Below are 15,031 nucleotides of genomic sequence, written 5' to 3'. Positions count from 1 at the left end.
ACTGGTAATAATGACCAAACTTTCTCATCACTCAAGTCAAGCTGTATAAATGCTGTTTTAGCTACAACTGGCAATGTGGTTTTAGCCTCAACAGAGTCTTCTGTTGCCATTGTTGTGGTAGATAACATGTCTGTTTTGGTGTCTCTGTGCACAGATTCAGACTGGACTAAGGCAGGTGAGATGAATTTCTTAATAGATGTTTCAGATTGAATAGAGTGAGGGAGATAATCAGAAACTGGAGAAGCTGATTCATGCAAGACTGGAACAAGTTCTGCTTCCAATTGATCCAGAAATTCACTGTCTGAATACATCGATTCAGGAGAATCTGCTCTGTCCTCAGCAATCAATTCCTCAAGGCTAAATCCAGAGAATTCAATGTCTGAGGTGACTGATTGTGGTGACGAAGATCTATCTTCTGTGAATAGCAAATAATAATTACAACAATGTGGTCTGAAATCAGGAATAGGAGAGTCTGGAGAGAGAGGCCTGTACTCATTTAACGATGTTATAGATTCAGATGAAGATGGTCTAGACTCTGCAAACAAGAGCTCAAGGAAGGTATAACCATCTTCTGAAGTTACTGATTCTGGTGACAGGGGTCTGAATTTTATCAAACCTCCTTCAGCTGCTTCTACGAATTCACTCTCTGACACAAAAGATTCTGGAGAATATGGTCTCTCTTCATTGACAAATTCCTCAAGATAAAAGCCAGATCCTTCAACGTCTGAATTTACTGAAATAGGTGACGAAGATCTGCTAAAGAATGACATTGACGACTCAGTTATTGTGGGTCTAAATTGTGGGATTGGGGAATCAGGAGATAGAGCTCGATATTGGTCATTTGAAGTGATAGAATCAGGTGAAGATGGTCTAGACTCTGCAACCAAGAGCTCAAGGAAGGTATAATCACCTTCTGAAGTTACTGATTCTGGTGACAAGGGTCTGAGTTCCATTAGACCTCTTTCAACTGACTCAACAAATTCACTCTCTGATATAAATGATTTAGGTGAATCTGCTCTGTCTTCAGCAAACAGTTCCTCAAGACAGAATTCAGAGAATTCAATATCTGAAGCTACTGATTCTGGTGATGAACATCTACTTCCAGTGAAAGACAAATAACAATCGCAACATTGAGGCATGAAGTGAGGAACTGGAGAGTCAGGAGAGAGGGCCCTGTACTCATCAAATGATGCAACAGACTCTGGAGAGGATGATCTAGACTCTGAAAACAAGAGCTCAAGGAAGGTAAAGTCCCCTTCTGAAGTTATTGATTCTGGTGAGAGTGGTCTATACTCAGATAGGCTACTTTGAACTGTCACAGTAAATTCACTCTCTGAAGCGAAATCTGGTCTGTACAAACCACAATATTCAAGGTCTGAAGTTACAGACATAGGTGATGTAGACCTACACACATCGTACAACAAATAATAATCACAATGTCCAGGTCTGAATTGTGTATTAGGTGAGTCAGGAGAAAGAGGTGTATGATCTTCAAATGTTGGTACAGATTCAGGTATCGGAGAAACACTCCCATTGTATGACAAATAATAATCACAATGTCCAGGTCTGAATTGTGAACTACTTTCTGAAAATACTGACGCAGGAGGTAAAGTTTTGATTTCAGATTTATCTTGGTGTTTCAAATTGTATTCATGTTCCTCCACAAGGGAATTAGCTGGCTCCTGCTTTACTGGCATCATTACAGCAACTGGTAATAATGACCAAACTTTCTCATCACTCAAGTCAAGCTGTATAAATGCTGTTTTAGCTACAACTGGCAATGTGGTTTTAGCCTCAACATAGTCTTCTGTTGCCATTGTTGTGGTAGATAACATGTCTGTTTTGGTGTCTCTGTGCACAGATTCAGACTGGACTAAGGCAGGTGAGATGAATTTCTTAATAGATGTTTCAGATTGAATAGAGTGAGGGAGAGAATCAGAAACTGGAGAAGCTGATTCATGCAAGACTGGAACAAGTTCTGCTTCCAATTGATCCAGAAATGCACTGTCTGAATACATCGATTCAGGAGAATCTGCTCTGTCCTCAGCAATCAATTCCTCAAGGCTAAATCCAGAGAATTCAATGTCTGAGGTGACTGATTGTGGTGACGAAGATCTATCTTCTGTGAATAGCAAATAATAATTACAACAATGTGGTCTGAAATCAGGAATAGGAGAGTCTGGAGAGAGAGGCCTGTACTCATTTAACGATGTTATAGATTCAGATGAAGATGGTCTAGACTCTGCAAACAAGAGCTCAAGGAAGGTATAACCATCTTCTGAAGTTACTGATTCTGGTGACAGGGGTCTGAATTTTATCAAACCTCCTTCAGCTGCTTCTACGAATTCACTCTCTGACACAAAAGATTCTGGAGAATATGGTCTCTCTTCATTGACAAATTCCTCAAGATAAAAGCCAGATCCTTCAACGTCTGAATTTACTGAAATAGGTGACGAAGATCTGCTAAAGAATGACATTGACGACTCAATTATTGTGGGTCTAAATTGTGGGATTGGGGAATCAGGAGATAGAGCTCGATATTGGTCATTTGAAGTGATAGAATCAGGTGAAGATGGTCTAGACTCTGCAACCAAGAGCTCAAGGAAGGTATAATCACCTTCTGAAGTTACTGATTCTGGTGACAAGGGTCTGAGTTCCATTAGACCTCTTTCAACTGACTCAACAAATTCACTCTCTGATATAAATGATTTAGGTGAATCTGCTCTGTCTTCAGCAAACAGTTCCTCAAGACAGAATTCAGAGAATTCAATATCTGAAGCTACTGATTCTGGTGATGAACATCTACTTCCAGTGAAAGACAAATAACAATCGCAACATTGAGGCATGAAGTGAGGAACTGGAGAGTCAGGAGAGAGGGCCCTGTACTCATCAAATGATGCAACAGACTCTGGAGAGGATGATCTAGACTCTGAAAACAAGAGCTCAAGGAAGGTAAAGTCCCCTTCTGAAGTTATTGATTCTGGTGAGAGTGGTCTATACTCAGATAGGCTACTTTGAACTGTCACAGTAAATTCACTCTCTGAAGCGAAATCTGGTCTGTACAAACCACAATATTCAAGGTCTGAAGTTACAGACATAGGTGATGTAGACCTACACACATCGTACAACAAATAATAATCACAATGTCCAGGTCTGAATTGTGTATTAGGTGAGTCAGGAGAAAGAGGTGTATGATCTTCAAATGTTGGTACAGATTCAGGTATCGGAGAAACACTCCCATTGTATGACAAATAATAATCACAATGTCCAGGTCTGAATTGTGAACTACTTTCTGAAAATACTGACGCAGGAGGTAAAGTTTTGATTTCAGATTTATCTTGGTGTTTCAAATTGTATTCATGTTCCTCCACAAGGGAATTAGCTGGCTCCTGCTTTACTGGCATCATTACAGCAACTGGTAATAATGACCAAACTTTCTCATCACTCAAGTCAAGCTGTATAAATGCTGTTTTAGCTACAACTGGCAATGTGGTTTTAGCCTCAACATAGTCTTCTGTTGCCATTGTTGTGGTAGATAACATGTCTGTTTTGGTGTCTCTGTGCACAGATTCAGACTGGACTAAGGCAGGTGAGATGAATTTCTTAATAGATGTTTCAGATTGAATAGAGTGAGGGAGAGAATCAGAAACTGGAGAAGCTGATTCATGCAAGACTGGAACAAGTTCTGCTTCCAATTGATCCAGAAATGCACTGTCTGAATACATCGATTCAGGAGAATCTGCTCTGTCCTCAGCAATCAATTCCTCAAGGCTAAATCCAGAGAATTCAATGTCTGAGGTGACTGATTGTGGTGACGAAGATCTATATTCTGTGAATAGCAAATAATAATCACAACAATGTGGTCTGAAATCAGGAATAGGAGAGTCTGGAGAGAGAGGCCTGTACTCATTTAACGATGTTATAGATTCAGATGAAGATGGTCTAGACTCTGCAAACAAGAGCTCAAGGAAGGTATAACCATCTTCTGAAGTTACTGATTCTGGTGACAGGGGTCTGAATTTTATCAAACCTCCTTCAGCTGCTTCTACGAATTCACTCTCTGACACAAAAGATTCTGGAGAATATGGTCTCTCTTCATTGACAAATTCCTCAAGATAGAAGCCAGATCCTTCAACGTCTGAAGTTACTGAAATAGGTGACGAAGATCTGCTAAAGAATGACATTGACGACTCAATTATTGTGGGTCTAAATTGTGGGATTGGGGAATCAGGAGATAGAGCTCGATATTGGTCATTTGAAGTGATAGAATCAGGTGAAGATGGTCTAGACTCTGCAACCAAGAGCTCAAGGAAGGTATAATCACCTTCTGAAGTTACTGATTCTGGTGACAAGGGTCTGAGTTCCATTAGACCTCTTTCAACTGACTCAACAAATTCACTCTCTGATATAAATGATTCAGGTGAATCTGCTCTGTCTTCAGCAAACAGTTCCTCAAGACAGAACTCAGAGAATTCAATATCTGAAGCTACTGATTCTGGTGATGAACATCTGCTTCCAGTGAAAGACAAATAACAATCGCAACATTGAGGCATGAAGTGAGGAACTGGAGAGTCAGGAGAGAGGGGCCTGTACTCATCAAATGATGCAACAGACTCTGGAGAGGATGATCTAGACTCTGAAAACAAGAGCTCAAGGAAGGTAAAGTCCCCTTCTGAAGTTATTGATTCTGGTGAGAGTGGTCTATACTCAGATAGGCTACTTTGAACTGTCACAGTAAATGCACTCTCTGAAGCGAAATCTGGTCTGTACAAACTACGATATTCAAGGTCTGAAGTTACAGACATAGGTGATATAGACCTACACACATCGTACAACAAATAATAATCACAATGTCCAGGTCTGAATTGTGTATTAGGTGAGTCAGGAGAAAGAGGTGTATGATCTTCAAATGTTGGTACAGATTCAGGTATCGGAGAAACACTCCCATTGTATGACAAATAATAATCACAATGTCCAGGTCTGAATTGTGAACTACTTTCTGAAAATACTGACGCAGGAGGTAAAGTTTTGATTTCAGATTTATCTTGGTGTTTCAAATTGTATTCATGTTCCTCCACAAGGGAATTAGCTGGCTCCTGCTTTACTGGCATCATTACAGCAACTGGTAATAATGACCAAACTTTCTCATCACTCAAGTCAAGCTGTATAAATGCTGTTTTAGCTACAACTGGCAATGTGGTTTTAGCCTCAACAGAGTCTTCTGTTGCCATTGTTGTGGTAGATAACATGTCTGTTTTGGTGTCTCTGTGCACAGATTCAGACTGGACTAAGGCAGGTGAGATGAATTTCTTAATAGATGTTTCAGATTGAATAGAGTGAGGGAGATAATCAGAAACTGGAGAAGCTGATTCATGCAAGACTGGAACAAGTTCTGCTTCCAATTGATCCAGAAATTCACTGTCTGAATACATCGATTCAGGAGAATCTGCTCTGTCCTCAGCAATCAATTCCTCAAGGCTAAATCCAGAGAATTCAATGTCTGAGGTGACTGATTGTGGTGACGAAGATCTATCTTCTGTGAATAGCAAATAATAATTACAACAATGTGGTCTGAAATCAGGAATAGGAGAGTCTGGAGAGAGAGGCCTGTACTCATTTAACGATGTTATAGATTCAGATGAAGATGGTCTAGACTCTGCAAACAAGAGCTCAAGGAAGGTATAACCATCTTCTGAAGTTACTGATTCTGGTGACAGGGGTCTGAATTTTATCAAACCTCCTTCAGCTGCTTCTACGAATTCACTCTCTGACACAAAAGATTCTGGAGAATATGGTCTCTCTTCATTGACAAATTCCTCAAGATAGAAGCCAGATCCTTCAACGTCTGAAGTTACTGAAATAGGTGACGAAGATCTGCTAAAGAATGACATTGACGACTCAATTATTGTGGGTCTAAATTGTGGGATTGGGGAATCAGGAGATAGAGCTCGATATTGGTCATTTGAAGTGATAGAATCAGGTGAAGATGGTCTAGACTCTGCAACCAAGAGCTCAAGGAAGGTATAATCACCTTCTGAAGTTACTGATTCTGGTGACAAGGGTCTGAGTTCCATTAGACCTCTTTCAACTGACTCAACAAATTCACTCTCTGATATAAATGATTTAGGTGAATCTGCTCTGTCTTCAGCAAACAGTTCCTCAAGACAGAATTCAGAGAATTCAATATCTGAAGCTACTGATTCTGGTGATGAACATCTACTTCCAGTGAAAGACAAATAACAATCGCAACATTGAGGCATGAATTGAGGAACTGGAGAGTCAGGAGAGAGGGCCCTGTACTCATCAAATGATGCAACAGACTCTGGAGAGGATGATCTAGACTCTGAAAACAAGAGCTCAAGGAAGGTAAAGTCCCCTTCTGAAGTTATTGATTCTGGTGAGAGTGGTCTATACTCAGATAGGCTACTTTGAACTGTCACAGTAAATTCACTCTCTGAAGCGAAATCTGGTCTGTACAAACCACAATATTCAAGGTCTGAAGTTACAGACATAGGTGATGTAGACCTACACACATCGTACAACAAATAATAATCACAATGTCCAGGTCTGAATTGTGTATTAGGTGAGTCAGGAGAAAGAGGTGTATGATCTTCAAATGTTGGTACAGATTCAGGTATCGGAGAAACACTCCCATTGTATGACAAATAATAATCACAATGTCCAGGTCTGAATTGTGAACTACTTTCTGAAAATACTGACGCAGGAGGTAAAGTTTTGATTTCAGATTTATCTTGGTGTTTCAAATTGTATTCATGTTCCTCCACAAGGGAATTAGCTGGCTCCTGCTTTACTGGCATCATTACAGCAACTGGTAATAATGACCAAACTTTCTCATCACTCAAGTCAAGCTGTATAAATGCTGTTTTAGCTACAACTGGCAATGTGGTTTTAGCCTCAACAGAGTCTTCTGTTGCCATTGTTGTGGTAGATAACATGTCTGTTTTGGTGTCTCTGTGCACAGATTCAGACTGGACTAAGGCAGGTGAGATGAATTTCTTAATAGATGTTTCAGATTGAATAGAGTGAGGGAGATAATCAGAAACTGGAGAAGCTGATTCATGCAAGACTGGAACAAGTTCTGCTTCCAATTGATCCAGAAATTCACTGTCTGAATACATCGATTCAGGAGAATCTGCTCTGTCCTCAGCAATCAATTCCTCAAGGCTAAATCCAGAGAATTCAATGTCTGAGGTGACTGATTGTGGTGACGAAGATCTATCTTCTGTGAATAGCAAATAATAATTACAACAATGTGGTCTGAAATCAGGAATAGGAGAGTCTGGAGAGAGAGGCCTGTACTCATTTAACGATGTTATAGATTCAGATGAAGATGGTCTAGACTCTGCAAACAAGAGCTCAAGGAAGGTATAACCATCTTCTGAAGTTACTGATTCTGGTGACAGGGGTCTGAATTTTATCAAACCTCCTTCAGCTGCTTCTACGAATTCACTCTCTGACACAAAAGATTCTGGAGAATATGGTCTCTCTTCATTGACACATTCCTCAAGATAAAAGCCAGATCCTTCAACGTCTGAATTTACTGAAATAGGTGACGAAGATCTGCTAAAGAATGACATTGACGACTCAATTATTGTGGGTCTAAATTGTGGGATTGGGGAATCAGGAGATAGAGCTCGATATTGGTCATTTGAAGTGATAGAATCAGGTGAAGATGGTCTAGACTCTGCAACCAAGAGCTCAAGGAAGGTATAATCACCTTCTGAAGTTACTGATTCTGGTGACAAGGGTCTGAGTTCCATTAGACCTCTTTCAACTGACTCAACAAATTCACTCTCTGATATAAATGATTTAGGTGAATCTGCTCTGTCTTCAGCAAACAGTTCCTCAAGACAGAATTCAGAGAATTCAATATCTGAAGCTACTGATTCTGGTGATGAACATCTACTTCCAGTGAAAGACAAATAACAATCGCAACATTGAGGCATGAAGTGAGGAACTGGAGAGTCAGGAGAGAGGGCCCTGTACTCATCAAATGATGCAACAGACTCTGGAGAGGATGATCTAGACTCTGAAAACAAGAGCTCAAGGAAGGTAAAGTCCCCTTCTGAAGTTATTGATTCTGGTGAGAGTGGTCTATACTCAGATAGGCTACTTTGAACTGTCACAGTAAATTCACTCTCTGAAGCGAAATCTGGTCTGTACAAACCACAATATTCAAGGTCTGAAGTTACAGACATAGGTGATGTAGACCTACACACATCGTACAACAAATAATAATCACAATGTCCAGGTCTGAATTGTGTATTAGGTGAGTCAGGAGAAAGAGGTGTATGATCTTCAAATGTTGGTACAGATTCAGGTATCGGAGAAACACTCCCATTGTATGACAAATAATAATCACAATGTCCAGGTCTGAATTGTGAACTACTTTCTGAAAATACTGACGCAGGAGGTAAAGTTTTGATTTCAGATTTATCTTGGTGTTTCAAATTGTATTCATGTTCCTCCACAAGGGAATTAGCTGGCTCCTGCTTTACTGGCATCATTACAGCAACTGGTAATAATGACCAAACTTTCTCATCACTCAAGTCAAGCTGTATAAATGCTGTTTTAGCTACAACTGGCAATGTGGTTTTAGCCTCAACAGAGTCTTCTGTTGCCATTGTTGTGGTAGATAACATGTCTGTTTTGGTGTCTCTGTGCACAGATTCAGACTGGACTAAGGCAGGTGAGATGAATTTCTTAATAGATGTTTCAGATTGAATAGAGTGAGGGAGAGAATCAGAAACTGGAGAAGCTGATTCATGCAAGACTGGAACAAGTTCTGCTTCCAATTGATCCAGAAATTCACTGTCTGAATACATCGATTCAGGAGAATCTGCTCTGTCCTCAGCAATCAATTCCTCAAGGCTAAATCCAGAGAATTCAATGTCTGAGGTGACTGATTGTGGTGACGAAGATCTATCTTCTGTGAATAGCAAATAATAATCACAACAATGTGGTCTGAAATCAGGAATAGGAGAGTCTGGAGAGAGAGGCCTGTACTCATTTAACGATGTTATAGATTCAGATGAAGATGGTCTAGACTCTGCAAACAAGAGCTCAAGGAAGGTATAACCATCTTCTGAAGTTACTGATTCTGGTGACAGGGGTCTGAATTTGATCAAACCTCCTTCAGCTGCTTCTACGAATTCACTCTCTGACACAAAAGATTCTGGAGAATATGGTCTCTCTTCATTGACAAATTCCTCAAGATAAAAGCCAGATCCTTCAACGTCTGAATTTACTGAAATAGGTGACGAAGATCTGCTAAAGAATGACATTGACGACTCAATTATTGTGGGTCTAAATTGTGGGATTGGGGAATCAGGAGATAGAGCTCGATATTGGTCATTTGAAGTGATAGAATCAGGTGAAGATGGTCTAGACTCTGCAACCAAGAGCTCAAGGAAGGTATAATCACCTTCTGAAGTTACTGAATCTGGTGACAAGGGTCTGAGTTCTATTAGACCTCTTTCAACTGACTCAACAAATTCACTCTCTGATATAAATGATTCAGGTGAATCTGCTCTGTCTTCAGCAAACAGTTCCTCAAGACAAAATTCAGAGAATTCAATATCTGAAGCTACTGATTCTGGTGATGAACATCTACTTCCAGTGAAAGACAAATAACATTCGCAACATTGAGGCATGAAGTGAGGAACTGGAGAGTCAGGAGAGAGGGGCCTGTACTCATCAAATGATGCAACAGACTCTGGAGAGGATGATCTAGACTCTGAAAACAATAGCTCAAGGAAGGTAAAGTCCCCTTCTGAAGTTATTGATTCTGGTGACAGGGGTCTGAATTTCAATTCACCAATTTCTGCTGCCGGTGAGTATTTTTTCACAGGAACTACATAATCAAGGAAGTTAGCTCTATACTGAGGAATTTGTAACATCCCCGGATCTGGTGATTCCGATCTGTTTTCAGTTAATGATTCTCCATGACTTAAACTAGAGTACTCAAATTCTGATGTTTCTGAGGCTGGTGAGGAGGGTCTACTTCTAGACTGATACGTTTTATATTCAGCTAACGGCAAACTAAACTCCGGAAGTGGAGGGTCGTGAGAGAAGGGCCTTAAATCATCCAACAACGTATCAGATTTAGGTGAAGATGGCTTCGTGTCAGTTAAGAAATGGTCAAGATATAAAAGGATTCCATCACTGTCTGAACCGAGTGTCTCAGGAGAAGGAGTTTTGTACTCAGGAAGGGACGACAACTGGATGAACTCCCATTCCATTTCTGTTTCACTATCTGGACTGCCAGATCCCGGTGATGGTGGTCTATGTTTTGTCAAGTCTCTTTCAGCTACTGTATCTACTTCTGACAATATTGAATTAGGAGAATCTGGTCTTTCCACGGCAAACAATTCCTCAAGACAGAACTCAGAATAGTCTAGGTCTGAAGTAAAGGATTCGGGTGAAAATGATCTATCTATTGAATCACACACTGAGGGTGTGTGTTGAGGTACTGGAGAGTTAGGAGAAAGCTGCCTATTCTCATCCAACGAAGTAACAGACTCTGGGGAGGATGCTCTACAGTCAGTGAACAACAGATCTGCATAGTCAATCGCTGATGTCACAGGTGTCTCAGGTACTGGTGTGTCAGGTACAGGTGTGTCAGGTACAGGTGTGTCAGGTACAGGTGTATCAGGTACAGGTGTGTCAGGTACAGGTGTATCAGGTACAGGTGTGCCATACTCAGGTACTGGGGAGGTCGGGGACAGGGTCCTGCTCTCAGTCACCAATTCATACAACTCTGGCGACGGGGACCATATGTCATCAGAAAACATCTCAGAGGACACAGGGGATAGGGAACTCAGAACACTGTCTGAATGGTAAGGAGAGAAGGGACTCCGGATGATATCTGGGTGGTAAGGAGAGAGGGGACTCCAGATGCTATTGGTGTGGGAAGGGGAGATGGGACTCTGGATGCTATCGGTGTGGAAAGGGGAGAGGGTACTAAGAGCGCTATCTGCTATCTCTGAATCACAGGAATCCTTTTTACACTTGTATATGTCTGAAGGAGAATATGAGGGTTCTCTACTCTCCATAATGTAGGCTTTAACCTCGGATGAAAATCTAGACCCATCCAACCCGGGAGAAAGAGGCCTGCTTTCACGGAATGCCCTGGCAGAATCTGGAGACATTACCCTAAACTCGCGGAGAGGGGAGTCAGGCGAAATTGCCCTGTAGGTGCCAACGGACATTACGGACTCAGGGGATGATAGTCTAGCTACGCTAATGAACCCTTCTTCCATGGGCGAGAGACCCCGTAGAGAGTCAGGTGACAGGGACTCCATTTCTGAATCAGGAGTCATTGGTCTGTAGTCAGTGAGATGTGAATACAGTGTTGTGTCTTGGCCAGGGGACTGGGGGGTAACTGGCATGAACATGTAGGATGTTTTTGCCCTCACTATGACGTCATCGGGTTCTGGTCGGACGGTGATAAAGCTAGGGTGCCTGTCAGGTGAGTCACGTGTCATCGGAGTGAACTCGCTGGTTGGTGGACTTTGCTTCGGCCGAACAATGCCCTTTTGGACGTTGGTTTGCTCTACCATGCTGTAGTGAGCCATGGCACAACCCTCTCCTGGCTCGTCAATAAACGAAAGCTGTGTCTCCATCTGTGATTGGTTCCTTCTGAGAGCTGCCAGCTCCAGCCGTTTCTCTTGCCGGTCTTCGGACCTGGGGACCATCTCAGTGACCTGCAGGATTTCGTCTGAGCCATACATGGCCTGGTAGAAACGAGCCGTTATCTCTTCTATGTGCTTTTCAGAGATGACTGTTCTCTGGTCAGCCTCCTCAGCCACTGTTCTCTGGTCAGCCTCCTCAGCCACGGCCAGACTTGCCGGACCATGGCAACAGTCCTGAGGTGAACAAGCCTGGCTACTGTTCTCAGGCGAACACGCGTTGCTACAGTCAGACTCAGCTAAATTACTGTGGTCATAGATTTCTGTGCTGGCCTCTCTGGACAACCTGGCTTTGGTTTTAGGGTTCAGGGTAATGGAGGAGGTGGAGGATGAGGTGGAGACATAGGGTCTGTCCAGTGGCATCTCCCTAAACCCAACACAGAGTTCTCTGAAGTCTGTCTCTGCCTGCTCAGACTCTGACAGACTCAGACCAAAGTCTCTGATCACTATGGGAGACGATATCCTGAGCTGTTCCGGTGACAGCCAGCACTCATGCTCAACCTCGCCTCGCCCCGGTGGGGACATTTGGTCAACACCAGCTGGCAGAAGCCCAGTGGCGCCCACTTGAGGGTGGAGCAGGCCACTGCTACCTCTGCTGCGCTGGTCCTGAGGCTGGTCTCTGGTTTGGTACTGGGGGCCATACACCTGAGACGCTAGTCTCCATGTTTCTGCTCCAATCACGTTCAGAGGGGGACTTACTTGCTCGCTGGCGGTGGCGGACTCCCTTGTTACCGCGTCCTCCGAATCCCACGGGTTGGGGCTCAGCTCCCTAAAACATGAATGACATGAACACCGGGTTATTATTACATTTACATTTTAGCAGACTCCAAAGAGACATACTATATGACTATATAATAACAGAAACAATTATTATAATCATTATAGTTATTATATATTATTATTAATACTATTGTTATTATTATGTTAATCTGGAGGAGCTATTAGGTATTGTCAATATTAAGTTCTGATGATCTACTGGAATGACAGATTGATAATGAGTCTCAAACTCCGTAGAATTCTCCTCTCTTACTAAAGTCAACAGTTAAATGAAATATAAAAATATTCTCATCCATCCTTGAAGCTGATTGGCTCATTCTCTGACTGACGTACGTTGTGATCTCCAGGTCCTCCAATAGTCCGTGCATGCTCTCTGAGTGGGTGTGGCCCATAGGCTCCGCCCAGGAAGGAATGTCCAGGAGGGAGGCTACTGATAGGTCCTCCTCTGAGACGGCTGGGGGCGGTCTGGGGGAAGAGTCCACCCTCCTCACCAGTCTGAGGCTGTCTACGTCCTCCTGCACTGAGGACAGGGCTACAGACACTGGCAGACAGAGACACACACACACACACACACACACACACACACACATATATATATATATAGAGAGAGAGAGAGAGAGAGAGAGAGAGAGAGAGAGAGAGAGAGAGAGAGAGAGACAGACAGACAGACAGACAGACAGACAGACAGACAGACAGACAGACAGACAGACAGACAGACAGACAGACAGACAGACAGACAGACAGACAGACAGACAGACAGACAGACAGACAGACAGACAGACAGACAGACAAAGAGAGAAAGAGAGAAACACAGAGAGAGACAGAAAGAGAGAGAGAAACACATACAGAGAGAGAGAGAAAGAAAGAGAGAGAGAGCGAGAGAGAGAGAGACACACACAGACTCAGGATCAAAACATGGTCAGATTTATATCGTCCTCTACCAACATCACTGGCAGAACCCTCTGAATGAACCCTTACACTAAGTACAAATTACACTGTGACATTTGGGGGAAGTCCATAAAAAAAATGTATGGGCCTAATAATAAAGACGTAATTTAACGGTTAAAAGGACCTTTTAATGTGGCAAGAACACAACCAGTCATGATGCTCTCATCTGATTGTCGAACAAATCCCTCATTAGTATTGTGGCAAGGAAACAAATCACTTAGCGGATTTAAGAGAGCCCTGATGTTGGAAACAAACATCATTATGTTGGTAAACAGCCCTGAAGTTGGAAACAAACATCATTATGTTGGAAACAAACATCATTATGTTGGGAAACAGCCCTGATGTTGGAAACAAACATCATTATGCTGGAAACAAACATCGTTATGATGGAAACAAACATCATTATGTTGGGAAACAGCCCTGATGTTGGAAACAAACATCATTATGCTGGAAACAAACATCATTATGATGGAAACAAACATCATTATGTTGGGAAACAGCCCTGATGTTGGAAACAAACATCATTATGCTGGAAACAAACATCATTATGATGGAAACAAACATCATTATGTTGGAAACAAACATCATTATGTTGGAAACAAACATCATTATGATGGAAACAAACATCATTATGATGGAAACAAACATCATTATGTTGGGAAACAGCCCTGATGTTGGAAACAAACATCATTATGATGGAAACAAACATCATTATGTTGGAAAACAGCCCTGATGTTGGAAACAAACATCATTATGATGGAAACAGCCCTGATGTTGGAAACAAACATCATTATGTTGGAAACAGCCCTGATGTTGGAAACAAACATCATTATGTTGGAAACACAGCCCTGATGTTGGAAACAGCCCTGATGTTGGAAACAAACATCATTATGTTGGTAAACAGCCCTGATGTTGGAAACAAACATCATTATGTTGGTAAACAGCCCTGATGTTGAAAACAAACATCATTATGTTGGGAAACAGCCCTGATGTTGGAAACAAACATCATTATGTTGGTAAACAGCCCTGATGTTGGAAACAAACACATTATGATGGAAAACAGCCCTGATGTTGGAAACAAACATCATTATGTTGGGAAACAGCCCTGATGTTGGAAACAGCCCTGATGTTGGAAACAAACATCATTATGTTGGAAACAAACATCATTATGTTGGAAACAAACATCATTATGTTGGTAAACAGCCCTGATGTTGGAAACAAACATCATTATGTTGGTAAACAGCCCTGATGTTGGAAACAAACATCATTATGTTGGAAACAGCCCTGATGTTGGAAACAAACATCATTATGTTGGAAACAGCCCTGATGTTGGAAACAAACATCATTATGTTGGTAAACAGCCCTGATGTTGGAAACAAACATCATTATGTTGGAAACAAACATCATTATGTTGGAAACAAACATCATTATGTTGGAAACAAACATCATTATGTTGGAAACAAACATCATTATGATGGAAACAAACATCATTATGTTGGAAACAAACATCATTATGTTGGAAACAAACATCATTATGTTGGAAACAGCCCTGATGTTGGAAACAAACATCATTATGTTGGAAACAAACATCATTA

At 41.7% G+C, this 15,031-nt stretch overlaps 1 protein-coding gene across 13 annotated transcripts in view; it reads right to left on the bottom strand.

The window, feature by feature from the left end:
* Positions 1-15,031, bottom strand: part of LOC106591060 (uncharacterized) — a 186,060-nt gene that overhangs the window by 36,651 nt on the left and 134,378 nt on the right. For all 13 annotated transcript variants that reach the window (XM_082973994.1, XM_082973990.1, XM_082973985.1 and 10 more), the window contains 2 exons: positions 12,822-13,029; positions 12,411-12,480 (listed from right to left, as the gene is read on the bottom strand). In XM_082973994.1, the coding sequence (XP_082830120.1) occupies positions 12,411-12,480; positions 12,822-13,029 (278 nt within the window). The remainder of the gene's footprint in view (positions 1-12,410; positions 12,481-12,821; positions 13,030-15,031) is intronic.

The sequence above is a fragment of the Salmo salar genome, chromosome 04 (genome assembly GCF_965601325.2).
Source record: "Salmo salar chromosome 04, fSalSal1, whole genome shotgun sequence".
NCBI classification, from domain to species: Eukaryota; Metazoa; Chordata; class Actinopteri; order Salmoniformes; family Salmonidae; genus Salmo; species Salmo salar.
The sequence above is the reverse complement of the archived record's forward strand: the minus strand, read 5'-3'. Positions and strand labels throughout refer to the sequence as shown.